The 25,911-nt window shown below is 42.3% G+C and overlaps 1 protein-coding gene across 2 annotated transcripts in view; it reads left to right on the top strand.

Annotated features, from left to right (window-relative positions):
* Positions 1-23,977, top strand: part of LOC131245923 (ethylene-insensitive protein 2.2-like) — a 33,687-nt gene extending 9,710 nt beyond the window's left edge. For both annotated transcript variants that reach the window (XM_058245702.1, XM_058245701.1), the window contains exons 7-8: positions 19,865-22,516; positions 23,176-23,977. In XM_058245702.1, coding sequence (XP_058101685.1) covers positions 19,865-22,516; positions 23,176-23,559 — 3,036 coding nt within the window. In that variant the 3' untranslated portion in view covers positions 23,560-23,977. The remainder of the gene's footprint in view (positions 1-19,864; positions 22,517-23,175) is intronic.
* Positions 23,978-25,911: the final 1,934 nt, after the last annotated feature.

The raw sequence follows: 25,911 nt of genomic DNA, 5'->3' as shown, positions 1-25,911 counted from the left end.
TGGCAAATAAACATCACGGTGGGACCTAGGAAGGTTTCAACGGTGAGCATCATTGTCACCACAACTTTCCGTGGTGTGGTCCACTTGAGCCTTAGATCCACCTCCCTTTAGGGCTCGTCCTAAAATGATCTATAAAAATGGATGAACAGTATGGATAAAACACATACATCACGATGGGCCCCATATAGCCCCTAACATGACCATCTGTCTCTAGCTAGGTCCTGGCGGTGGTAGTACCGCATCCTGAGTAACTCAGTATGAGTAACCTCTATGGGGCCCATCATAATTTATGTATTTTATCTACCCCTTCCATTTTACTGGATAATTTTAGGGCTTGAGCCCTAAAATGAAGCATATCCAAAGCTCAAGTGGACCATATCGCAGGAAACAGTGTGAAGTGAACGTCTAACATTGAAAAATTGTTGAGGGCTACAGAAGTTTTGGATCAAGAAATATTTATATTTTCCCTTCATCCTTGTTTGTGAGATCTTATCAACAGGTTGGATGACAAATAAACATCATTGTGGGCCCTAGGAAGGTTTCAATGGTGGAAATCATTATTCCCACCGTTTCCTATGGTATGGTTCACTTGAGCTTTGGATATGCTTCAGTTTTGGGCTCAACCCCTAAAATGATATGGAGAAATAGATGGACGGCGTGGATAAATCACATACACTCATGGTGGGCCTAAAAGAGTTTAATAAAAAAGCAAACCAGGGGAGTCTCATGGTTTACCTGAGTCATGGTTCACGAGAGAGATTTTCGAGACTCTCATTCTCAATGCAGATGTGTCTTAGTCGTGAGTGTAATGTAATGGTTCATAAGAGGGCTCGCATAAAAGCTTTGTGCGGCCTTGTGAGCAGGAGACCAAGCTTTTCTACATCTTGTGTTCTGTGGTCTACATCTCGTGCCCCACTAAGTGGCTGCTTTTCAACTTGCACTTTGTCTAACTTAGTTCTGATTTCAAATTCCCTCTGTTACTGAAATCATTTTATAATTTCTCCTTCTTTTCTTGTCATCTTTGCTTAATATTTTGGTGAAATAACTATTTTAGCTTTAGAAGTATTGCTGATGCATTCTTCTCTACCATAATCTGTTGTCAAGTTGTATTTGGTAATTGGGTTGTCCAAGCATTAAATGATACGGATGACTTAACTTGTTGGCACCTTTGGATACTAATTAGGTCACTGATGAAGCTTTTGATTGAATCTGTGGGTCCCACAGTTCAACAGGGCAACAGATAATAGCCTGATTTGTGGGCAAGCAGGTGGGTGCACCTGCGGACCCTATTGGCCGATCCGATGGTTCGGCATTAGAGAACAAGGTATCGAGTTTTTGAAGAAGTCGCTGGTAACATTGCAATTTTCATATCTTTTCTGTCGTAATTGGGTTGATCATTGGAGTATTGCCTAAGTAATTGGAGAGCATAACACGAGTCCTCTTTGAGACCTTAGTAGGTTTGGCTATCCTTTCATGCAAATCTCGGGCAAATGTGTTGTGAGGATAGATTTGCTTCACAACAAGCTTCTCAACCTCCTCCCTGATGAACTTCATGTATGATGCTTGGATCCTTTAAAAAGACTGGACTATTTGACTTGGATATCGGATTGGGGGAGGGATTGGATATCCTATTTCTAGTTTCCATTGCACATGACTAAACATTTCACTTGATTCTCTATCATTTTATCTCTTGCCCTTAGTTGCTGTCTCCTAGCTAGCTGCGGCTTCCTCTTTGAATTGTGCTTTCAACTTACAACCCTGCTTCCTGACCGCTTATGCTTGCTCACAGTATGAAACTCTGACGCTTTCTCGCTCCCGCACCCAAATTGTCTTCATTCCACACTCTGTGCGACTATAATTGGGCCTACTAGATTGCTTTGGATGGCCTCATTCTTAATTATATCCTTCCCAAGGTATTCCATAATGGAAACAGTGGTCGTAACTGCCATTGCCATTACTGTTATGATATGGCCCATAACAGCCGTACCCTGTAATGGCAGTTTCTTTTTTTTTTTTTTTTGGTTGACAAAGCCTATTTCAGCCCTACAATGGACTGTTACAGCCGTTATGACCTTGTAATGCGTAATGGTTACCACCATTGCCGTTATGTTATGGTTGTTACGTAACGTAACTGTTTTGGAATACCATGATCCTTCTTATCCATCTCAACATCCTCATTTTTACAATAGTCAATCTCTACTCATGTATTATTGCCTTCAAAATCCTCAACACTTTACCCATAGGACATGGTTTGTTGAATAACTGGCTTACAATGTTTGTGTTAAGTTTAATAGGCATGTGACAATCATGCAATACTCAAGAGGCACATCTCTACTAAATACACTCAGCTCTATTTCCATCATAAACATCCTTGTTAATTGCCTAAGCTTGTTGAAATATAGAACCAAGGTAATGAAATGCATCGCGTTGAGGAATCTCTTGATCATCAATATTAACTTGATCTTGTCTCTAAGACCATTCTTAATAATGTTGCATTCCAGATACTCCATCTTGGTTATGCTAGTTTTTAAGCCCCTAGATTCTAAAGCCTTCCCACAAGGCTCCAATTCAGCATTTGGCCCCTTTCTAGTCTTGTCTATCAATTCCACATCATTAGCAATGAATACATTCACTAAGGGACCTCATTTTGTACAACTACGGTTAATTCTTGTATACAAAGTGTGCGAAGGTAAGGGCTTAATGTCGATCCTGATGAAGATTCACTGTAGCTAGGAACTTAACACTCTCATTAGAGTTGTTTTCACTCTTGTGATGGCACACTTGTAGAACTTCAATGATGTCCATATATTCTCCTGGGGGATCCCTCCTCATCACCCACCACATACTCTTCTTAGTTACTTGATTAGAATATCGACAGGCTTGGCTTAGGTTTGTCCAAGCTCAACCCACCAAGTAAAATCTAGGCTTGAGCCTGTCATAGCCTTGTGACGGGCCAAAATGGATAGGCCCAATCTCGAATGAAGATGATTATGCTAGGCCCGAGCTCAAGCCTGATCCTTTCACCCACATTTGTGTAAGATTTTGGTTGTTCATTCAGTGTGCCTATCCACGCATGTCTTGTGGCCTCAAAGCCAATCTAGTCCGATTATTAGTTGGGCTATGCATTTATGAAGGAATGAAATCTGTGAAGTAATGCTGTAAATATGCGATATGCACACACACACACACATGGAAATAGTCTCCTGTCAACTAGACCGCATGAGACTTTGCGTGCGAGCAAACATGGGGGTGGTTCGGGTGGACTCCACCATGATGTGTTTCCAAATCCACTTCGACTAGCACGTGCATGTCAGAAGTTTAGTTGTAGGGCTAAAAAACTAGGGGGATGGGCATATGTTCAGCGAGGCAGTTGTTGGAAAGGGTTCGAGGGGAGAAGTAGAGAGGGGGAAGGGCCCGAAGAATGCTTCAACCTTGAGCCAGGAGGAGGTGAGATGGATTTAAATGACTTGGGGAGCAGACGACCCAACAATTAACGTTGTTTGTGATGCTCTCGACAATGTGTGGAAGGCTTTCCAGTGGTGCCTGGTAGCGCCGAACTAGGTTGGGGCATCCTTTGACGAGGTGGGTGTTTGGTTAAAATGGAAGTGCAGAGTGGAGCGTTTGGGATAGGGTTTTGAAGCACCTTAACAACTCAGAGGTCTTAATTTCTCTTAGACTCTAAATTGATGTCGGAAGGATAGTCCTTGTTGGGAGCTATTTCATAGAAAACCAACCTCATGGTCGGGGTTTGTAGGTGGGAGGATTGGTCGTCTCTTGGTTAGGTGGCGGCCTAGGTTTAACCGTGGGGACTGCCGTTGAAGTTTTGGGAAATAAGGGCATGCATTTAGGAGGTGGTTGTCATTGACCCTCTCTCGGAAGGCTGCTCAGAGTTGTAGGTCGCAAGGATCTTCTTTAGGCGTGGGTGTTTGGTTCAAACGGAAGTGTAGATTGGAGTGTTTAGGATAAGGGTTTTGAAGCACCTCAGCAACTTAGAGGTCTTAATTTCTCTTAGACATTAAATGGATGTCGGAAGGATAGTCCTCATAGGGAGCTATTTCATAGATAACCAACCTCTCAGAAGGTTGCTCAGAGGTGGGTGTTTGGTTAAAACGGAAGTGCGGAGTGGAGCGTTTGGGATAGGGTTTTGAAGCACCTTAGCAACTTAGAGGTCTTAATTTCTCTTAGACCCAAAATTGATGTCAGAAGGATAGTCCTCGTAGGGAGCTATTTCATAGATAACCAACCTCATGGTCGGGGTTTGCAGGTGGGATGATTGGTTGTCTCTTGGTTAGGAGGCGGCCTAGGTTTAGCCGTGGGGACTGCCGCTGAAGTTTTGGGAAATGAGGGTGTGCTTTTGGGAGGTGGTTGTCATTGACCCTCTCTCGGAAGGCTGCTCGGAGTTGTAGGTCGCGAGGATCTTCTTTAGGCGGAGAAAGGCCTCGCCAACCTTAGAGAGTTAGTAAAGGTGGTGGTTGGAGATTTGAAGGTGACTGAGAATTTCGAGAGAATTGTGCGGCAAAGGTCATTCTCAGCCAACCTCGTGGGAGGTGGATGGATTCAGACCAATGATGGAGATGGAAGCAAGAGGTGCCGAGAAGGAAAGGTAAGGTTAACAAAACGAATGGCCCGACAAACCACCTAATACAGTGCTGAAGGTGCGCAACGTTCAAAGGCCCGGGTTAGTCATGGGTGGAGACATGGCAACTTCTGATGCGGGGGTTGTTCTCTTGTTAGAAGGTGGCAAGTGCCACGAGGTTGCAGTGATGGGCACATACCCAAGGATGGTGGGAGACGGTGGGTCATTTATGACGACTGGGACGTGTGACTTCTCCAACGTCAGTGAGACTTAGTCAGTGGTGACAGTGAGTGACATGTCACCCTTGCTTGTGACAAATGGTGAGGCGAGAGAGACTGTAATAGAATTGGACAACGGAGCATTTATTACCTCAGGGCGCGTGGCTCGAGTGCTGACAGACGACAACCGGTGGAAAGGGAAGGTGACATGCAGGCGAACACAACGGTTGATGGCAAGAAACACCCTCGAGTAGTGATAGGTGGATTAAGGGAAGTGGACGATGGGGTTGATGATGCAGCTCAGGTGTGGAAGTCAAAGCGTGCGAGGCCGATCTTGTCATTGGGACATGCTCTCATTCTATTTAATGGGGACATGTGCAAAGGGGACCCAATTGTGAGGGGATTTAAGGGAAGGTGCCTATTGCTTGGAGCCCCAGAGAGACAGGGCGAGGAACAGAGAGGCTTGAAGAGACTATTGTTGCTTGTGCGACTCCTCTTCAATGAGTTAGGATCATCCTCGACGCCGAGCGTGTTCCCGGAAAACTCTATTCTTCTTGAAAGAGATGTTGGGGTGATGGTTCTCATAGTTAAGGAGGATGCTTTTGTTGGCAAGGTGCAAAGTGAAGTTGACTTGGAGTTGCTGGAGCTTTCCAGTGTTGAGGAGGAGTTAGCTTTGGAGGTGATGCTATTGTGGGTGTTATGTGATGGTGAGGTAGAACATTAGCTCACGACGAATGCTTCCCCCTTGGCTTTGTAGTCTACTCGAGGTCAAAGGGAGTTGGTTGCTTTGGCGAGAGGGAAGCAATGGATCCAGGAAGTGCTAGGGCATGTTGGACTGTTGATTGAGGTCACATTTGGGGATTGTGAGGAAGATTACGTAGCTTTGTTCCATCTTGTAGATGAAAGGGGAATTTAGAAGGGCCAGAAGGTTAGTTTGAAGGGGAGTCTTAGGTCTTTGAAAGGGAGGAGAGCTCAGAGGCCTCGAATGTTCTATTAATTACGAGGGAGGAGCTTCATCCAAGAGGGGGGAGAAGGGGAGGAAGAACAAAGATGGCGATCGATGAAGATCCTTAGCTGGAATGTGAAGGGGATGAATTGCCCTCTTAAGCAAGCCAAAATTAAGGACCTTTGCAAAGGTACATGGAGCAGTTGGTTGCCTTACAGGAGACTAAACTATGATCGATAAATCAACAGATTGTGAATGAAATCTGGAGGGGGAACTTGAAGGAGTGGATTGTTAAGGACCTAGTGGGATATGAAGGTGGCTTGATTATGATATGGGAGTCCAGTGTGTGGGTGAAGGAGGATTGGTGGCACGGTGAATTTTTGGTCTCGTTTTTGCTTGGGGATTTATATTGTGGATTTAGATGGGTTTTCACAACAATTTATAGGGTGAACTCCCTGAACTAGCGTGCTTGCCTTTGCAAAGATGTGAATGCTGTGGTAAGGTGGGGGCTGCCATGGTGCGTAGGAGGGGACTTCAATGTAGTTAGATTCTCATTTGAGAAACAGGGGCTGGGTGGGGTAGAATGAATTGACGACCTGTTGATGGGCTATTTTAGATTCAAGTGTTCCAACGGGCAAGACAATTGTTAGGTCAAAGCTAGATCCTTTTCTTGTTTCGTCAAATTGGGTGGAGAAATTTTCGTTGGTTAGCCAACAAGGTCTCCCTAAGCTTGTATCGGATCATTGCTTGATATCTTAGAGGTGGATGATGATGATTGGGGCTCTTGGCCATTCAAGTTTGAGCTATTCTGGTTGGAGTGGAGGGCTTTGCTAATATGGTTAAAAATTGGCAGGCGTCTATTTTTGTGGATGGTCATTTGGGTTTCATCCTATTCCAGAAATTGAAAATTCTTAATGGCACTCTCATCAGATGGGAAGTGCTATGTAAGCGGGAGCAGGAACTGAGTGCTACCTGTAACGATATACAACTATTGGATATCAAGGATGAAGGGTCGGAGCTGATAGAGGAAGAAAAAGGGAGGAGGGAGGCCTTGTCTCTTGAATATAAAAATCAGCTCAAAGAAGCAATAAAATGGAAGCAATGTTCCAGAGCAGTGTGGCTCAAGGAAGGAGATAGAAACACAAGGTTTTTGCATGATTGGCTAGTGCAAGGGCAAGAACAACAAGGTCAATAGCATGGTGATGGATGGTGTTAGGTTGGAGGAGAAATTTGAAATATGTAGTGCAATCATCTTCTTTTACAAGAAGCTTCTGTCAAGTGAAGGGAAGCCGAGGCCTCATTGGACAACCTCGACTTTTTGTCTATTTCTGAGGAAGTAGATTTTTTGGAAGAGGAGACTGAAGTGGCAGTGGGACAGCCGGGGAGAGACAAGATGCCAGGGATGGATATTTCCTGCTTGCATTTTTAAGGTATTATGGGAGTTGGTTAGAAATGATGTGATTGCGTTCATCTCTGAGTTCTTTTGAAGTAGTTAGCTTCTAGTTGAATCAGTCACCTCATTCATTGCCCTAATTCAAAAGAAATGAGCAAAATGCTTGCGAGATTTTAGACCCATTAGCTTAATTGGGACTTCATATAAGATTTTAGCAAAGGTGTTAGCCACAAGATTTGTGTCGATCCTCGGGAAAGTTATATCAAACATCCAAGGCGTATTTGTCATAAGTAGGCCGATTCTGGATAACGCACCGATTGCCTACGAATGTTTATTCTCTCCACAGGGAAGGAAAGAGCAGCATTGTGCGCAAGCTTGACCGGACCTTGAAAAAGAATATGATCATGTTGAGTGGGACTTTTTAGATTACATGCTAGGTTGGTTAGGGTGCGGTGAAAAGTGGATGAGATGGATTTGGGTGTGCATTAGCTCGGCCAATTTCTCTGTCCTTTTCAATGGATTGCCAAAAGGCTTCTTCAAGTCACTAGAGATCCCTAAATTTGTCTCTGTGTTGGTTTGGAAAAAGTGAGTGGCGATGATAGTGTAGGAGGTAGGTTGAACTTTGTTGCGATGGGAGGATTTCTAGAAGCTGAGGAGGGTAGGATAGTCATGAAAGTTAGCGAGATGAAGGTGCAGGGGCAAGGACTTAAGACACCCGAGGAACACCGGATGCTGGGAGGTGCTTGTGTCATAGCTTGATTGGGAGAGAGGAGGTAGGTGGAGGGAAAACATCTTTGGAGGTGACATGTGGCATGATGTGTGTTGTGGGAGCTCCGTCTCTATCATGCTCCTGCTCGACCTTGATTTTTTAGGGAGGCACAAATGCCGAACCTCACCTGAACCTGCATCTCATCGCCAAAGCTTCGAATGGGACGGACAATCAGGCCATGCATGGTGAGGAGTTTGATTCGGAACCTTCGCATCAAACCTTGCAACTTGAGTTTGAATCGGACGGTTTTGATGAAGACTTGCCATGATGCGATTTTGGTGTGGGCGGATGAAAGGCCTATGGACGTCATGTGTTTGGAGGATAATCCGACGGCCCTAGATTTCACCTTATCCTTGGCACGTGAGAATATCTTCTAGTCCTCGCCACGTGCGATCTTAGCAATGTCGTGTTCATCTTCGCCTATTGTTCTGCTTCGAAAACAAATGATTTCTCTTGATGGTATAAGGGAAGTTCGGGCTGAGTTTGAGAGCGAAGCTACTCTGATGCTAGATATCGGGCCTTCATGCTGAAACGTCTTCTGATTGCTTGATGCAAGGCAAGTGCGACACCTAGACAGATCTAGTTCTGGCGTACAAAGAAGAAGCTCTAGGGAAAGGTGAAGGTACCATGATTGCCCTGGCCTCGAATGAAACAACAGAGTTGGAGGGGGAACTTCTATTGGATGATAAGCCTACTAAAGAGGAACAGCTGGAAAAGCTTTGGTTGTAACTACGTCATGTGCAGAGAAGATGGGAGAAGGTTCCTGTCACGCCCCGAAATTTGGAACCTGAGTGTAGTGACCCTAATCTCGAGTTCTAAGGTGTGAATTAAAATTCGAGCATAGATTATTTGAGATTCCATTCCATACATCGCATAATTAAACTAATTCCAAATAAATTTCTTTAACTATAATTTAATTCAGACTTAAGATTCAGAAGTCAAGACCAATTCCACCAAATTTCCTACTAATTGAAAACTTCTTACATTGAATGTAACAAAATTAATCGACCTAAACTATGGGTGGTGCTTCTAGTAGAATGTGACCGTTTGGGTAATCTACTTTGCCTGTGTGTTTTTCTTCCTAAAAACCTGCAAAGAATTGTTGCGATTTTGGCAAGCTAAAAGCCCAGTGAGATCAATTTCATCACAGTTGAAGCTCTAATTGATATACGATATGATTTTATTCAATATTAGGTAGAGCTGACAATGTACCAACAAAGTAATGATGTAGATTGAATTTCTTATAGAGAGTTAATGAATAAAGTATGATGATCATGATATTATGCATGCACTAATGAATGTATGATGAATCTAAAGCAATAGATGTACACGAACTTGCATGCTACAGAACATTAGGAACCTGTCGCAAATAAACCATGCTCACCTAACCGGTACAACGAGGTGGCAAATCAACTATGCACCACTGATTTGTCGTCCAATCCAAGCACACCATGCACATGAGGTATGTAAGCACACCATGCACATGAGGTATGTAATGCTTGTGTCGTCCAATCAACCATGCTATGAATATATAAGCACATCTCAAACATACAATGCATTTTATGATTCAAATCCAAGCACACCATGCACATGAGGTATGTAATGCCTATATTAGGTAGTTTAACAACTAATCCTTAAATTTCGCTATTAATCAAGGGATGTGTTCCTAACGTTACGTGAGGTTTCTAAGGCAACATCTAAGGTTCCATTTTTCCTACAAGATGGCTATTTTAAGGAAAGAAGCATTGCAAGGGGCATATCCACACCCTTGAAAGTTGAGTAATGGCAGTTCAAGGGAAGCCCTTGAGTTGAGAGGGAAAGGAAATAGTCTTTCTTGGGACGAGAGGGTTAAACCCTACGCAAGAGGGTTGAACCTGAAACGATAGCTAAGTTCAAATTTGGAAGTGATGTTAATGTGCATCTAAAATCCAATTGAGGAGAGAGTTGAGGGAAAATATCCCTCACCTAAGATTACGAAACAAGGGAGAACTAGAAATATGTAAAGCTTTTAGTCGAATTAAATTCAACACTATATAATTTGAATAAATCGAAAAGAATATCAAGAGGAAATTTGTGCAAGGAATCACTCACATATTTTGTGTGGTTGAGCTAGCCTAGAATTGATGAACCCGACTCGACTTGGCATGACTCAGTGACAAATTGGTGTGTACTACGTACACGAGCTTTCCCTCGGAGTACTCTGACCTCCACCTGGCTCTTAAAACACCATTGGACCTAACCCGACTTGAGTTCAGCCCAACTCGGCTCGAACCGGCCTTGAATTAGTTCAGGATCAACAAGTTGACTCATTGAGTCAACTCAGCCTCGCTCTCTCTTCTTCTTTCTCTCTCCTTCTCTTTATTCCTTTTTTTTTTCTCGCCCTTTTCTTCTCAGCTTATCTCCAGCAAGGCTATGGACTAAACTAGAGGTGGGACTTATATTGATTAAGTTGACTCAGTTCGAGTTAGTTCTTCTCTCTCTGACTCTCGTTTTCTTTTCTTGGTTTCCCTTGATTTTTGTCTTTATGATATGGTCTCTTTTTGCGTCGAGAGAGGTTTTTAAAACCAACAAGGTCCTGAAATCCTCTGTACGCAGAGAGCTTGTGTTGAACAACCTATGTGGAGGAAAGTTCTAGCGACTTGATCTTGACGTCAGCTTAATTTGTTTATGTTTTCTTAAGCGCAGATCCAAATATTTGTTAAAGACATGATTAAACAGTGATCAGATGGGTCATCTAACGACCGGTTTTGATCATGGAATTGTGCGTTAACAATATCACACGGTCATGGTTTAAACAAGGATGACAGCGAAGCTATTAATGGCAAAATTTGAGTTAACTGTTCTTTCTTTGAAACAAAGCTACTGGACGACTTAGATGGTCCATATGAAGCCTATGGGTCTCACCAAATGGAGCTCTATCGACGCTTGTTCGGTGGTTTTCGATATAGGATGTTTTGGCTCTTTATAGCTAGTTACTGAGAAAATCGGAAGCTGCATTGTTTTCAGCACATGTAGTCCAGGTTAGATTAGGAGATTATTCTAGCCATGGATGGATGGTCTAGATTGATTTCTAGGAGGATTTATTTTTGTTGCTGAAGAAGTACAGTGGGTCCCACCACATCAAGGCTTTGGATTAGCTTGGGTTTCTAGGTGATCTTAGACGTTGGTTCTCTGTGACGCACAACTGAGATGATTAGGTGAAGTGTTGGATGCAATGATAAATCTTGATGGATAGTGCTCGTACATTTGAAGGGAATGAGGTTGATGGACGGAGGGCCCATGATGGACGGTTTACAACTTACATTGGTGGGTTTCGAACCTCCATAGAACGTTGAAAAGTCCCTCTTGAAGAAGATGAACAGTTTGAGAAGAACTTGGTTTCCTTGTGAAGTCGTTGGCAAGATTCTCTTGTACGGAAGATAATGTGGGGTCCACCACCGTAATCTTTGTAAGAAATCCACTAGTCATTCGTTTTGCCAGATCATATTGGGCTAAGGGCCTTGTGACGAGGTAGATCCAAATTGTAGGTGGGCCACACGATGGGATAGTGGTAGGGAATTAACTACTGTTGAAACTTTCTTGCCGATCTCAGTTTTCTTCTTTTCTTTATTTTATTTCTTTATTTTTTTTTCTTATACAAACTCATGTAGGTCAATATAGTGACAGATGTAAACAACCTCGTTGTTTGGATATTGGCCAATAATCTCACGTGGCTTGGGTGGCACCACACCCTCGCTCTCGTGTTACAATTCAGTAAGCATATTCTTGAAGTGTACGCTTGTTGTTGCATTTTGTGGCATGTGTTTATAAATAAACAATTTGTCAAGAATTTCCGTTTATTTATTTATTTTTCCTGTAGACGTTGGGTTTCGTCGCCCACGCTATTCCTTGGTTCATTTAGGCGTGGGTGAACTCAAGAATATAAATGTTTGACTTGGCGTTGCCACTAGCCAATTATCGTGGAGTTCTGCGGTTGGCTAGACCTTACGAATCTTTAAAAATTGGAGAGTTTAGAGATTTCCCACCTTATGATGACTCCTGATCTACAACTTGAATTTTTGAGTAAGGGACCTTAATAACAGAGAAGGGGTTAGGCACCTCATTGGCCCACACTTAGTGCGGTATCTATTTTGTGGGATTAAAAGGGGTTTTAGGAGATTAACAAGCTCTAGTGTTGTTTTATTTGATAGTGTTGAATGGGAAAAGTGGATTATTGCTAGTTAGCCATGGACAAGTACTCCGTAACTACTAGAGTCCAACTTGGAGGTGGAAGTGGGAGAACATGATGGTGTTCTCGCAGCGACCTGTATCCAAGAAGTTAAAAAAGGAAAATGGACCTAATTTCTATTAGTCAGCCATGGACAAGCGCTTTGTAATTGCTAGAGCCTAACTAAGTGGAAGTGGGAGAACACGATGGCGTTCTTGCAGCAACCGGTATCCAAGAAGAACTAAAAAAAAAAGAGGAAGAAGAGAAAATGGACCCAAGTCGGAGGTGGAGGTGGAAGTGGGAGAACACGATGGCGTTCTTGCAGCATCCGATATTTGAGAAGAACTAAAGAGGAGAATAGACTAGTCAAATTCGGGTTTCTGATGTGGTAGGATTCGGAAGCCCGACAAGCCTCAGAGCATACACTCGAAAATGTCTTGAGAACTAGGGGGTTGGGAAGAGTGTAATGATGCGTATACAAGATGAAATGCAAGAAATGCAGAGCGCGGGCTTGACTTTCGGCTTGGCAGAGATGGGAGTCAAAAAGATAAAGAAACTTGACACTTTTAATGTAAAGAGATGGTTGGAGCTCTTGACCCTTGCTCTACTTCTTTATTTGAGACGCCATATGACTTGGGTTAATAGGTGTGTGATAGATAATGGAGATGCTTGTGCGGCTAGGTAGAACGAATTGTTGCAAGGATTGAGATAGAGGTTTGAACTAAGGGATAAAGGCTAAAGGCAAAGGGTTGGGGGGTTGCTATGGCTAGAGGGAGGGAGACTTGGGCTTATGAGGGTTTAGGCGCAGGACAATAGGCTATGGAAGGGGTAAGGAAGATGGGTGGACGGTAGGACAACTAAGGGGCCAAAGGGCTAAGAGTAGTTGACTTAGGCTTGGGCTTGGGTTGCTAGCAAAAGGGTTGGCAGGGGTTGGAATAGGTTGGAATCTCTCTCTCTCTCTCTCTCTCTCTCTCCCCTGGGGAAATTGAAGGGCTCGATGCCCCATTCGAGGCTAGCCCAACAACTCCCTCTGGCAAAGATCCAGTTGGCTACCTGGTGTGCGGCACTTGGACTGCTGCATGCCTCATGGCTCAGCCTTAGCTTTCAATAGGTGTTGTGGTTAGGCTCCTTGGTGCTTTGGGTTTTGTGGCTTGGAATGGGTTTTGAATAGTTTTGGGCTTGGATTTGGACTTGAATTTGAGCTTGAGTTTGGCTTGGCTTTAGGGGTTAACTAGGCTCAAGTTGTGGCTTGGCTTAGAGTTTAGGTTTTTAGGGGTACGAAAGTCCGGAACCATTCACATCCTTTCCACTCCACAACAAATCCTTCAACCACTTTTGCTTTCCCCCATCTCTTTATATATTTTTGAAGTACATTCCGCATCTGCATACTACCACTACGGCGAAAACTACCCAACCCCCTCTCCTCTACCGTCACCCTCTTACCACCATCACCCCTTAGACCACTGCCCCTTACTAGCCTCCCATGTAGACCCTTCAAAAGTGGGCCTATTTGCCTCCCACCGCCTTATCTAATCCCTATCCCACTGTTCTCGTAATGACTTGTCAACGACACATCTGTAGTTGGGATCTTTATAATCGTCAACCTCCTCTACGTCCTCAAGGCCCCGCACTGGCCGATGCCAATTGCTCCCTAAACTCCCTCTCATGCTTAGAACAATCATCTCTAATCTATTCATTTCCTCAATACTTTCATCTTCGCTCTCACATCCTTTGGAATCATTGGGCAATTGACACTATTCTGTTGCACCCCTTCAAGTAGGATATACCTCCGCTCTTGTACACTTGCCCACAATAATTGCACTTGGACTTGTATTGATTGTTGGTGGGGTCGTGTTGCCAGCCAATATCGGGCTGCCTCCCTTTTCTAGGCATTTTCTACCAATAAAACATCATTAAGAAAATAGGATGTTACATTCAATGTAATAAATTGGAAAGATTTCATATTTTTCCTAATATTCTTAATTTTCTTAAAAACTTAAAGAGTGAAATTGAAATTAAGATCAACCAACACTCATAAATACCTGCAAATTAAATGCTAAATAACCTTTGATCAATCTGAATTTTTTAAATAAAAAATTTAATTATTTTTTAATATTTTAATTTTTTGAAGCTTTTTTTTTTTAGTATTTTTAATTAAAATTTTTCCTGTTTTTAATTAATTTTTTTTCTATATTTAGTTAAAAAATATTTTTCTTTCTAAAAAAATCCAAAAACCTCCGTCAATGTTAGATCAACCTCCAACATGTCTAATATGATTTTTTCATAATTTAATTACAATTTAAATGGATGTGATTGGAGAAATTTCAGATTCTTCTTTTAATTTTTCCCAATTTTGTCAAATTCACAAATTAGTGTGTAACTGATATTAAGTTCAACTAACACTCGCAAACACTTGTAAATTAAGGCTAAATAACTACAGATCAATCTGATTTTTTTAGTTTTTTTTTAAACTATTATTTTTTGATATTTTTAAATTAGAAATATTTTTATGAAAAAAATCCAAAAACCTCTGTTAATCTGTTGATCAACCTTCAACATGTCTAATGCGATTTTTTCATACTCTAATTACAATTTAAATGGATAAGATTGGGGGAATTTTGGATTTTTCCTTTTTTTTTAAATTTTTTTTTTTTTAAATTTCCAAATTCACAAATTAGAGTGTAACTGATATTAAGATCAACCATCACTCATAAACACTTCCAAATTAAGGCTAAATAACTGTTGATCAATCTAGATTTTTTGAAAAAATATTTTTTTGTTATAATATTTTTAATTAAGAATATATATATATATATATGTAGATTTGCCTCCAAGATGTCCATTATCATATTTTTTTTTTTTCACTCTAATTACAATTCAAATGGGTGAAATGGGAGAACTTTGAAATTTCTTTAATTTTCCTAAATCCCCAAATTGGAAGTTCAAATCCAACATTGAGCATGCAAAACATGTAAAATCATGGATTTCCATCTTAGTTCTAGTGATTCCAAGTGACTTGCAACAAAAAATGGATTAAAATAAAAATATCTCGCAGTTTGAAAATTAGGCTCATCCACTATCTGATCTCGTTTCCCGCATTAAAAACAGGTTCTTTCTCCAACTGATGGAAGGGGGTTAGTCAAATTTACCTCAAGAACAAATTAAAAATTTGAAAAAATTAGAGGTTTTTGAAGATTTTTAGGGAATTTTTTAAAGAAGAAAACAAAAGGGGTTGTCAGTTTCGATAGTATCGACGATACCAACAATAGTATCGTCAATACCAACAATAGTATCGTCGATACTAAGTATTTTTAAATTGCTATATTTTGAAGATATCACATTGTATGGACAAATTACCGATACAATGCGATATCTTGTGAAATATTTCAATTAATACCCGAAGTTCATAGACTTTCGGGCAGTTGCATATCGACCAAGGTTGATACTGTTAGTATCGGTTGATACTATTGATACTGCGAACGCTGGGTCACCTGATTGGTGTGGTCCCTCATCCAAGTGGGACACATAATAGATGGGTTGGATGTCTAAACCACATCTTAGTCAGCCGTATAAACCATTAAGGCGGTTTTATTGGGTGGGCATGCACTCTTAACTGTTGCTTGTGGTGTCGCCCACCTAAGTCATGGATTGGCTTGATATTTAGGCCTGTGGCTCACCATGGAAGGGTGCAATTGATTGATGGTCAATGTTCGAGGCACATCACGGTGGGGCCCACAAACCTTACCTCATAGTTCCTGCACACCCCCCATATATAATATATATTAGCCAAAAGGTCTCCTGCACACCAGATTGGTTTGGAGATGCTAGCCGGTTTAGGTGGGCTCCACCACGATGTTTATGTGAAATCCACCCTGACTACCATATGTGTCATCCCATGTTGAGCCCAAGGCTCAAATATCAATCCTATTCGTGATTCAAGTGGGCCATACTAAGGGAAACAATTTGGAGGGTGAGTGTTGTTTGTACACTGTTTCCAATCATTTGGTCCACCTAAATCACGGATGAGGCTGATTTCTCATCCCTAGGCCTAAGATTGGGTCACTGACCTGCTGGTTGGAGTGGATTTTGAAAATTCATGATGGTGGGGCCCACCCCAACTGCATCACCCATTACTTGGAATTTATTGCACTTTTACGTGGACCCGGATTGCAGTGAGGCAGTCACCACCCTTTACTGTGGTGTAAAGACTGTGGGGGCCCATCATGATGTGTGTTTTATCCATGTCATCCATATGTTTCTCTAGCTCATTTTAGGGCATGAGCCTGAAATCAAAGCACATCCAAACCTCAAGTGGACCACACCACAAGATACAGTGGAAATTGAACACCTATTGTTGAAGACTTCTTGGGGGCCAAAAAAGTTTTGGATTAAGCTGATATTTGTGTTTTCCATTAATACAGGTCTGTGTGACCTTGTGAACAATTTGGATGACAAATAAATGTCACTGTTGGCCCTATCACCATTGTTTTCTATGGTGTGGTCCGCTTGAGCTTTGAAAATGCTTCAATTTTGGGCCCTAATCCTAAAATGAGCTGGAGAAACGTATGGACGACATGAATAAAACACATTCATCACGGTGGGCTCCACAGTCTTAACACCATGATAAAGGGTGGTGACCTATACAATCCGTGTCCATGTTAAAGTCTTTATGTAAATTTGTGTAAAGGATGATGTAGTTGGGGTGGGCCCCATCATCATGTATTTTTAATCTGCTCCAACCAACAAGTCAATGACCCAATTTTAGGTCTAGGAATGAAAAACCAGCTCTATTAGTGACCCAATGGAAACTAAACAGACGACACTCACCCTACAAATTGTTTCCCTTGGTGTGGCCTACTTGAATCACAGATAAGGTTGATATTCGGGCCTTAGCCTTAGATCTAACATGGGATGATGCATCGGGTGGTCGAGGTGGATTTCAAATAGCCCAACTTGAGATGCTGACCACTTAAGACTGTAATTAAGTTCTCCTGTGGTCTGGTTTGCAAGGGACTCTCTCTCTCTCTCCCTCTCTCTACACACACCTACCCACCCACCCGTTGTGTGTCGGGGGGGGGGGGGAACGTGCCCAAACCCTTTGCTGAATTGAACTATTCATTCAATCATATAGGAGCAAGCCGTGGGGATTAGGGTGAATGTGCCCAAACCCATTGTTGAACCGAACTATTCATTCAATCATATAGGAGCAAGCCGTGGGGATGTGGATTGCCTATGAAAGCCTTTCGCAGAAACTTCTAGCAACAGGAAGCTAGGTGAGGCCCATTGTGATGCATGTGAGAATCCACCTCGTCCATTTGTTTTTCTAGATTATGAATGAATGGTTCAGATTGATGATAGGTCATTTAAAAGGTTTTTGTGGGGACATTAGAGAAACCCATCTACACATGCATATATACATGTGTCGGGGGGAATGTGCCCAAACCTATTGTTGAACTGAACCATTCATTCACTCATATAGGAGCAGGCTGTGGGGATGCGGATTGCTTGTGAAAGCCTTTCACAGAAACTTCTAGTAACAGGAAGCTAGGTGGGGCCCCACTATGATGCTTGTGAGAATCCACCCCGTCCGTTCGTTTTTCTAGATTATGAATGAATGGTTCAGATTGATGATAGGTCCAATGTTCGAAATATCGGTATCGCGTTACGTATCGCATCCTTGGGATACAGATACATATTGGTTATCACATGGGATGTATCGTTTATATTGGGTAACTTATCACACTTTTTGGAAAACGTTGAGAAAATGGTTGAATTTTTCAATGAAACTTTAGGAATTGTTAAAAAAGACCTCAATGCACTTTTAAATCATAACATCTCAAAAAAGAAGTGCACATAATAGGTTTCCTTTGTATAGGGTCTTAAGCTATGCGTTGTCTGACTGAACTAATGCAACTATATTCAAATTGAATGCATAACATTTAGAGTGTATATGATGATCATTTCATCAAACACTCATAAATACTTCGAAATTAGTCTTAATTGTCGAAGGGAAATTTTGGAAAAAAAATATTTTAATAAGTTATATTAATTTTTAATTAAAAAAATTATTATTATTTTCGAAAATTGACAAGGACCTAACAAATCAGTAGATCAACCCTCATACATGCTTGATTTCATGTTTTGGAGTGCAACATTGCAGGCAATTTGGGAAAAATTGGGGAAATTTTGAATTTTTCCCAATGTTCCCCAAATCGGACTACCTACACTCAAATTTTGAAATTAGAGTGTATGTGATGATTATTTCATCAAATACTCCAAAATACTTCAAAATTAGTCTTAATTGATAACTCGTTGAAGGAAAATTTTGAAGAAAAAGGAGAACATGAAGAACCAGTGGATATCGAAATCAAAGCTCTAATTCTATGATTTTTCTTGCAAAACATGAAGAACCAATGGATTTATACCCATTTGACACTGATTTAACATAATTTTAACAAAAAATAGGGGATCAGAAATTGAAAATGCTCACCGGATCGAACATGTGGGATATATCAGCACTACCTGTGCGTTTCGTATCACATAGGTGGGATACAAGATTTATCGTGGGAACATCAATATTTAAAACATTGGATAGGTCATTTAAAAGGTTTGTGCGGGGACATTAACGAAACCCATATACGTATGCATATATAAATGTGTGGGGTGCATTTCGTATCACATAGGTGGGATACAAGATTTATCGTGGGAACATCAATATTTAAAACATTGGATAGGTCATTTAAAAGGTTTGTGCGGGGACATTAACGAAACCCATATACGTATGCATATATAAACGTGTGTCACGGGGGGATGGTGGGGGCAAACCTATTGGATGGGTTAGATGTCTTATGCATGTAATAGGTTGCGAAGTTATCTGCCGAGGACACCGTAACTTGTGTTCCAACCAGTTGGACTTAAGAACACCACATATACATGTGCACATGGTGTTTTGGACATGTATTTAATGGTGTAACAGGCCATTAATTGATAACAATGCCATTGTCGGCTTGATCTCCTGACAGTTGACTAAACAGGCCCTAATCGAACACAAATCAAGCATGATTTTGTGGCATAGGGCCTGTTACATTTTAATACAATAAAAAGAAGATGGAAAAATGAAAAAAAAGAAGAAGTGATTGTTTACCTCTTTTTCCATTAATACTCAAAATGGTCCAGTCCGCTTTGATGTTCATCGAATCCTACTCAAATCCACTCCGCTTGGATGTTCATCAAATCCCTATTAAATCTTATGTTTCAATCATCAAAATAGTCTTAGATCTAGTTTAAACTTAGTTTCTATGCTTCCTTCATGGTTGAAATGAAGAAAAATTATTGTACCTAAACTAGTAATAAAGAAAAAAGGAATTACCTTATCTGAGCCAGATCCGATCAGTATTAGCTAAACCCCAAAGAAGGTGCCGAAACCATATTTGGTTAGAAACTTCCAAAAAATGTGGCTCTGCTCAAGAAGATGTTGATAACCTATGCTTCAGTGATAATCTGGACCTCTATCTACGAATTTCTCTCTATAATCACTCGAAATATTTGCATGCGTTTGGTGCAAAACATGCATTGTGACATGGGTATGCTTGCACTGATATTGATAGCCTGCTCTCAAGCTGTTTCAATTGTTTTGTTTTCCCCCATTTCAACTCCTGACTTTCTTTGAAGGAACATGATCGAGATGATGCTGTCTTGATTGGGCATATTGTTAAAAGGATTAATATATCAATGCTTATGCTTCTTTTTTTGCAGATATTTCGTAGTCCTGTAGCACCTTTTGCGTTTTTTGTTGTCCTCTTCTTTTCCAGCCAGGTCACAGCCTTAACTTGGACTCTGGGCGGGCAAGTTCTTTTGCATGATTTCTTTGGCATCAACCCACATATTTGGCTTCATCGTTTAACAATCAAGGCTCTTGCCATCATTCCAGCTATCTTCTGTGCATGGAATTCAGGGGATGAGGGGGTCTATCAGCTTCTCATTTTCTCTCAAGTTATATTGGCTATGTTGCTTCCATCTTCTGTGATTCCCCTTTTCCGGGTGGCATCGTCAGGATTCATAATGGGTGCCTTCAAAATCTCTTCCTTTGCGGAAATCTTAGCTTTGTCTGCCTTCCTCTGGATGCTGGTTTCAAAAATCATCTTTATTGTAGAGATGTTATTTGGCGACAGTGATTGGATGGGTAACTTGGGATGGTACACAGGCAGCAGTATGACACTCCCATATATTCTTGTTCTACTCATTGCTTGTGCATCGTTTTCTTTGATGCTTTGGTTGGCTGCTACACCACTGAAATCTGCAAGCGATGGACCAAATATGCAGATATGGAACCTGGATTTACAAAAGGATCTACCTGGGTCACGCGAGGATAGAGAGGAAAATGAGTTGAACAGGACTAGAGATGATGGAGAAGATCATCTGTCCGAGAAAGAAGCTTTGGATAAGTCTGTGGTCAGCCATTCAGATAATTCAGTTGAATTCAATCTTGATCTGCCCAAAACAGTTATGCCTTCTGATTGTGAGCCTTACCAATCTAATGATGGTGAGAATTATTCTCCAGTTTCTACCTCCCAGACATTCCATCTGGAAGAATCAACATCTGCAGTCGAACTGGCTTCAGTGGAAACGGTGGATGAGGTTTCTGCTGGTGCGTTATCGGATGAAAGGGCTGTGATAAGAACTGAATCCAAGGACCCAGTTGGAATGACGGGGGGAGTAGAGGGGGATATGCCAGCAGTTGTGAAGGATGATGATGAGGCAGATGTTTGGGAACCTGAAGAATCACAGGGAGGAATTTCTGGGAGTGTGCCCACTTCAGCATCTGAGGGTCCGGGATCTTTCAGGAGTGTTAGTGGGAAAAGTGAGGATGGGAGTAGTGGCAGCGGAAGCCTTTCAAGATTGGATGGATTGGGTCGGGCAGCTAGGCGTCAATTAGCTGCCATCCTTGATGAGTTTTGGGGACAACTATATGATTTCCATGGGCAGGTTACTCCAGAGGCAAAGGCAAAAAGAATTGATGCAGTTCTTGGAATGGAGCAGAAGCCCATTCCTTGCACAAAAGCAGATGCCGCGGGAGATGCACATGCCATGAAGTATTTTCCAGAAGCAGAAAGAGGATCTGCATTTCGTACTAAGTCAAGGGATTATGGATCTCCCATGCAACAGAGGGTGCCAAGCAGTTTAGAGTCATCTTATGAGGCTCAAAAGGATACCTCATCTTGGTCATCCTACTTGCAGTCATTGGATGCATATGTACAGAGTTCCGGAAGTTATCTGCTAGATGCCAGTGAAAGACGCTATTCTAGTTTGCGGCTGCCATCCTATTCTGATGACAGAGATTATCAGCCGGCTACAATACACGGTTATCAGATTGCTTCCTATCTAAGCAGGATTGCTACAGAGAGAAATATGGATTCCTTGCGCATCCCATTGGAGTCTACTACAAAATCTACGTCACTTATCCAAAACTACAGAGATCCACTTGCTTATAGCATGGGGCAAAATGGGCTTGGTTCATTACATGTATCGAGTATGCAGAATCCGGCAGTGTCCATAAGTAGCAGGTTACAGGCTGAAAGGCCTTACTATGATTCTTCTTTGGGAGCCAGTGAGAATGTTGGATCCTCAGCATCTCCAAAGAAATACCATAGCTTGCCAGACATTTCAGGGCTTGCAGTTTCTAATAGGGCGTCACTTTCAGAAAATAGAAATGCTCAATGGGGCAACTCTATCGGCCCTGAGCCATCTGCAGGTCGAATTCCATATGAGCGATCACTTTATGGGAGCACTGCATCCAGGGCTGCTGGAGTTCCATTGGCCTTTGATGAACTTTCTCCATCCAAGCGCTACAGAGATCCTTTCTTGCTTCCACCTAGTTCAAACTTGGAAACAAAATCTCTCTGGTCTAGACAACCATACGAGCAGTTATTTGGTGTTTCTGGTAAACCTCAGAGTGGGGGGCACGGAGTTCTGCAGGGAACTGTTTCGCATGCGGAGTCAAAGGCCAAGTTGCTCCAGTCCTTCAGATATTGTATCATGAAGCTCCTGAAATTGGAGGGGTCAGATTGGTTGTTCCGACAGAATGGCGGGTTTGATGAGGAGCTGATAGATCAGGTGGCTGCAAGGGAGAAGTTTCTCCATGAAGCAGAAGCCAGAGAGGTGAATCAGGTTCATGCAGATGACTCTCCTTGCACATCTTCTGAACGGAAATTCAGTTTGAGGAATGAGGCAGGTCTTGACCGGTATCTAGTTTCTTTGGTGCCTCATTGTGGAGAGGGTTGCATTTGGCAGGTGGGTCTGATAGTGAGCTTCGGCATATGGTGCATTCGTAGGATCTTAGAGCTGTCACTCATGGAGAGCCGTCCGGAGCTGTGGGGCAAGTATACTTACGTTCTGAATCGTCTTCAGGTAAAAATCTCCATAAAGCTTGCATTGCTCCCATAGAAGATCTTTTCATCTGAATTTCTGTTTCCAATTGTTTTACTAGAAACTCTTCAGTATATCATTTGGTGACAGAAATTGAACTGTGGAAAAACCAGTTTGTTAACAATGTCATATCATTGAAGTGGCTAGTTTAATGCCTATTTGGATGCACCCCGGACTAAGAATGGAGCCTAATGAGGCCCACCCCATGCATGTTTTTCGGAAGCGGAGCTGTTTGGCGCATCCTGCTAATGGTGGATGGCTTATGTTTGAAACTCTCCTGTTCACAAATGCTGCCAGCCAACATTAGAATGTCAATGATAATGGGCTGGACCCGTTATTGTTGCATTGTAATTCTCGCCAGTGAATGCATGGTTCTGCCTGCATCCTTGGGTGTGCCCCAAGCACTCCTTGAGAGCTAGATGTAAAACCATTTCACTTCATTGTCAATCTTGTTTTTACAATCATGCTAACTCTTTTCCCATGATATTTCTATCCAGTGCCGCTCGGTGGGATTATCTGGGTTTATTCTCAAAATTCTCTCCTCATGCTCCATTATTACCCTTTGAATCAGTGTAGATTCCATTTTTTTTAATTTTCCTGTGATTATGGTAGTACGGAATATGATGTCTTGCCTGCATCAGGGAATTCTGGATCTAGCTTTTTTCAAGCCCCGGTCCTCCATATCTCCTTGCTTCTGTCTGCAAATTCCATCAATAGCTGTGAAAAGGTTTGGCCCACCGCCACCGGACGGACTCTCGCCAACCTCTGGGAAAGCAGGCCAGGGTCGGTGCACAAGTGCGAGCATGCTCCTTGACCTTATTAAGGATGTTGAGGCTGCAGTTTCTGGCCGCAAGGGCAAAATGGGCACTACAGCAGGCGACGTCGCCTTCCCCAAAGGGAAAGAGAACTTGGCATCGGTTCTGAAGCGCTACAAGCGTCGTTTATCGAACAAATCTGCTGGGACCCATGAAGGTGGGCCTGGTGCCCGCAAGATTCCCACGTCGGCCTTCTCTTTCACCCCGTAGCCTGTGAGGTGAATCTGTAGCAAGACTGAAAGATATTGTTTTTCTGGCATGTGGTTTCAGAGGTTGGTTTCTGCCTCCCTCTCTCTATGCCCATGTCTATTATATACATCTGTAAACTATCTTCCGGTTTTTGTAATTGCAGTAGGGGGGAGGGGGCGTAATTCACCAAATCGTAAGAAGCAATGCCAATCAACTGAAAAAGATTAAAAAGGGAAATACAATTGTGTTGTTGTGGAATTGAAGGTTATTTCGTTATTCTGGGTCATTACTCTTTTTATTCAGTTTATTTATTTCTATTTAAAGAAGACTGTAAGATATCTAAAGCCTTAATGATGCTTTCCATGACCCTTCTGCATAAATGAGGAAGGAGATGAAACAGAACATTTTTTTATATTTTTAAAACGTATAATGGCCTGCATTCTTATGTTCTTTGTAAGAAACTAATTCATTTACATCTATATCCGGAGTTGTGGGTCCCCTTCTCTATTAACTTGTGTACCGTACACTTCGAATGATCATAATGGTTCATTCATCAGACGGCTCTCCATCAGTGGACAATAGACCCAAAATTAACATGATCGGACAATCCTGGCCATGCCAAAAAAAAAAATAAAAATTGAAAGAACGAAATAGAAGAAAAAAACATTGAGATAACACTTCGGATGATTAGGATTGATACACCGCGAAGAAAACACTTGAACACTGACATTGAGTTGTTTGTTTAGGATTGTCAAAGGAGTTGCTCAGGAGTGTGTTGCCGCTGCTGCTGCTGTTGCTGATGTAGATGTTTGTACTATTGTCATTCTTGTTGTTCCTATCATTGCTGTCGTTGTAGTTGTTCTTGCAGCTGCCGCTACTGCAGGTTGTGCTTAATAGGTGTTGTAACCACAAGAATGGTGTTTTTTGCAGCAGTTGAGGCACAAGCCAGCACTATCATCTTTGACATGCCTAACCGGATCCAATCAATGGGGTTTTGCTCTTGAATGTGAAGCATCGGTCCTAATGAAAAGCTAGAGACGCCCAAAAGGTTCCATTTTGTCTAGCGATTGCACCCCCACCTCTTGAATGTGTTTTTGAGCATCATGACAGAAATATAGCCAGGCAGGCTGGCCCAGTGAGCATCACCGCAGCTTGGGCTCCCAGGCTCATGGGCCAGGCACGTGTAATAAATGATTCAGTTGTCTGCTTTACAGTAACAGTAGAATGCAAGATCTGCGCTATGCATCACTGGAATTTGTAGAATGCTACGAAGATAATGTTTCAACACATGCCATAGTTCTCGAACTTGGTGAGTCAACTCAATCGACTTTACCAGATTTTAGTCCAGTCTCTGCTAGACTCGCTCCTGAGCTTGACTCAAAAGTTTGAACAACAAAAAAATAGGCATGGTCCACATAAAAATGGGCCTATATAATGCATGGCTCACATCAAGGGTGGGACCTACATGATTGATGGCCCACATCAAAATGAAGCCTAATGATGGACTATCCACTTCAAGTGGGCTCCACATAATGGATGGTTTACAGCAAAGATGGGATCACATGATGGCTGGTGGACATCAAAGGTGGGCCGGCATGATGAACGACCCATATTGAAGGTGGGGCCTCACATGATGAATGGTTGACATCAAGGTGGGCCCACATAATGCACAGTTCATATCAGTGTGGCCCCGCATGAAGGACCATCCACATCAAGTGGGTCCCACCAGATGGATGGTCCACATTAAAGGCGGGACCCACAGTGGATGGTAGACATCAAAGGTGGGCTGCATATGGACGGTCCACATCAAAGTGTTGCCTTGTATGATGGACCATCCACATCAAGTGGGCCCCACCTGATGGATGGTCCACATTGAAGGTGGCACCCACAGATGGATGGTGGACATGAAAGATGGGCATGCATGATGAATGACCCATACTTAAGGTGGCGCTTCACATGACGAATGGTCCACATCAAGGTGAGCCCAGTTAACATCAAAGGTGGACTCCACATGATGGATGGTCCACATCAAAGTGTGGCTCCGCATGATGGACCATTCAAATCAAGTGGGCCCCGAATGATGGGCAGTCCATATCAAAGGTGGGACCCACATGATGGATGGTGGACATTTAAGGTGGGCCCACATGATGGATAGTTAACATCAAAGGTAGGCCCACATGATGAACGACCCATTTGAAAGTAAGGCACTGCATAATGAATGGTCCACATCAAGGTGGGCCTATGTAATGGGCGTAGTTTGCCTCATATGATGGATGATCCACATCAAAATCTGGCCCCTCGTGATGGACAATCCACATCAAGTGGCCCCACCTGATGGACGGTTCACATCCAAGATGGGCCCTGTATGATGGT

Source organism: Magnolia sinica, chromosome 5 (genome assembly GCF_029962835.1).
Source record: "Magnolia sinica isolate HGM2019 chromosome 5, MsV1, whole genome shotgun sequence".
Lineage (NCBI taxonomy): Eukaryota > Viridiplantae > Streptophyta > Magnoliopsida > Magnoliales > Magnoliaceae > Magnolia > Magnolia sinica.
Note: the sequence above shows the minus strand (reverse complement) of the source record. Positions and strands in the feature narration are given on the sequence as shown.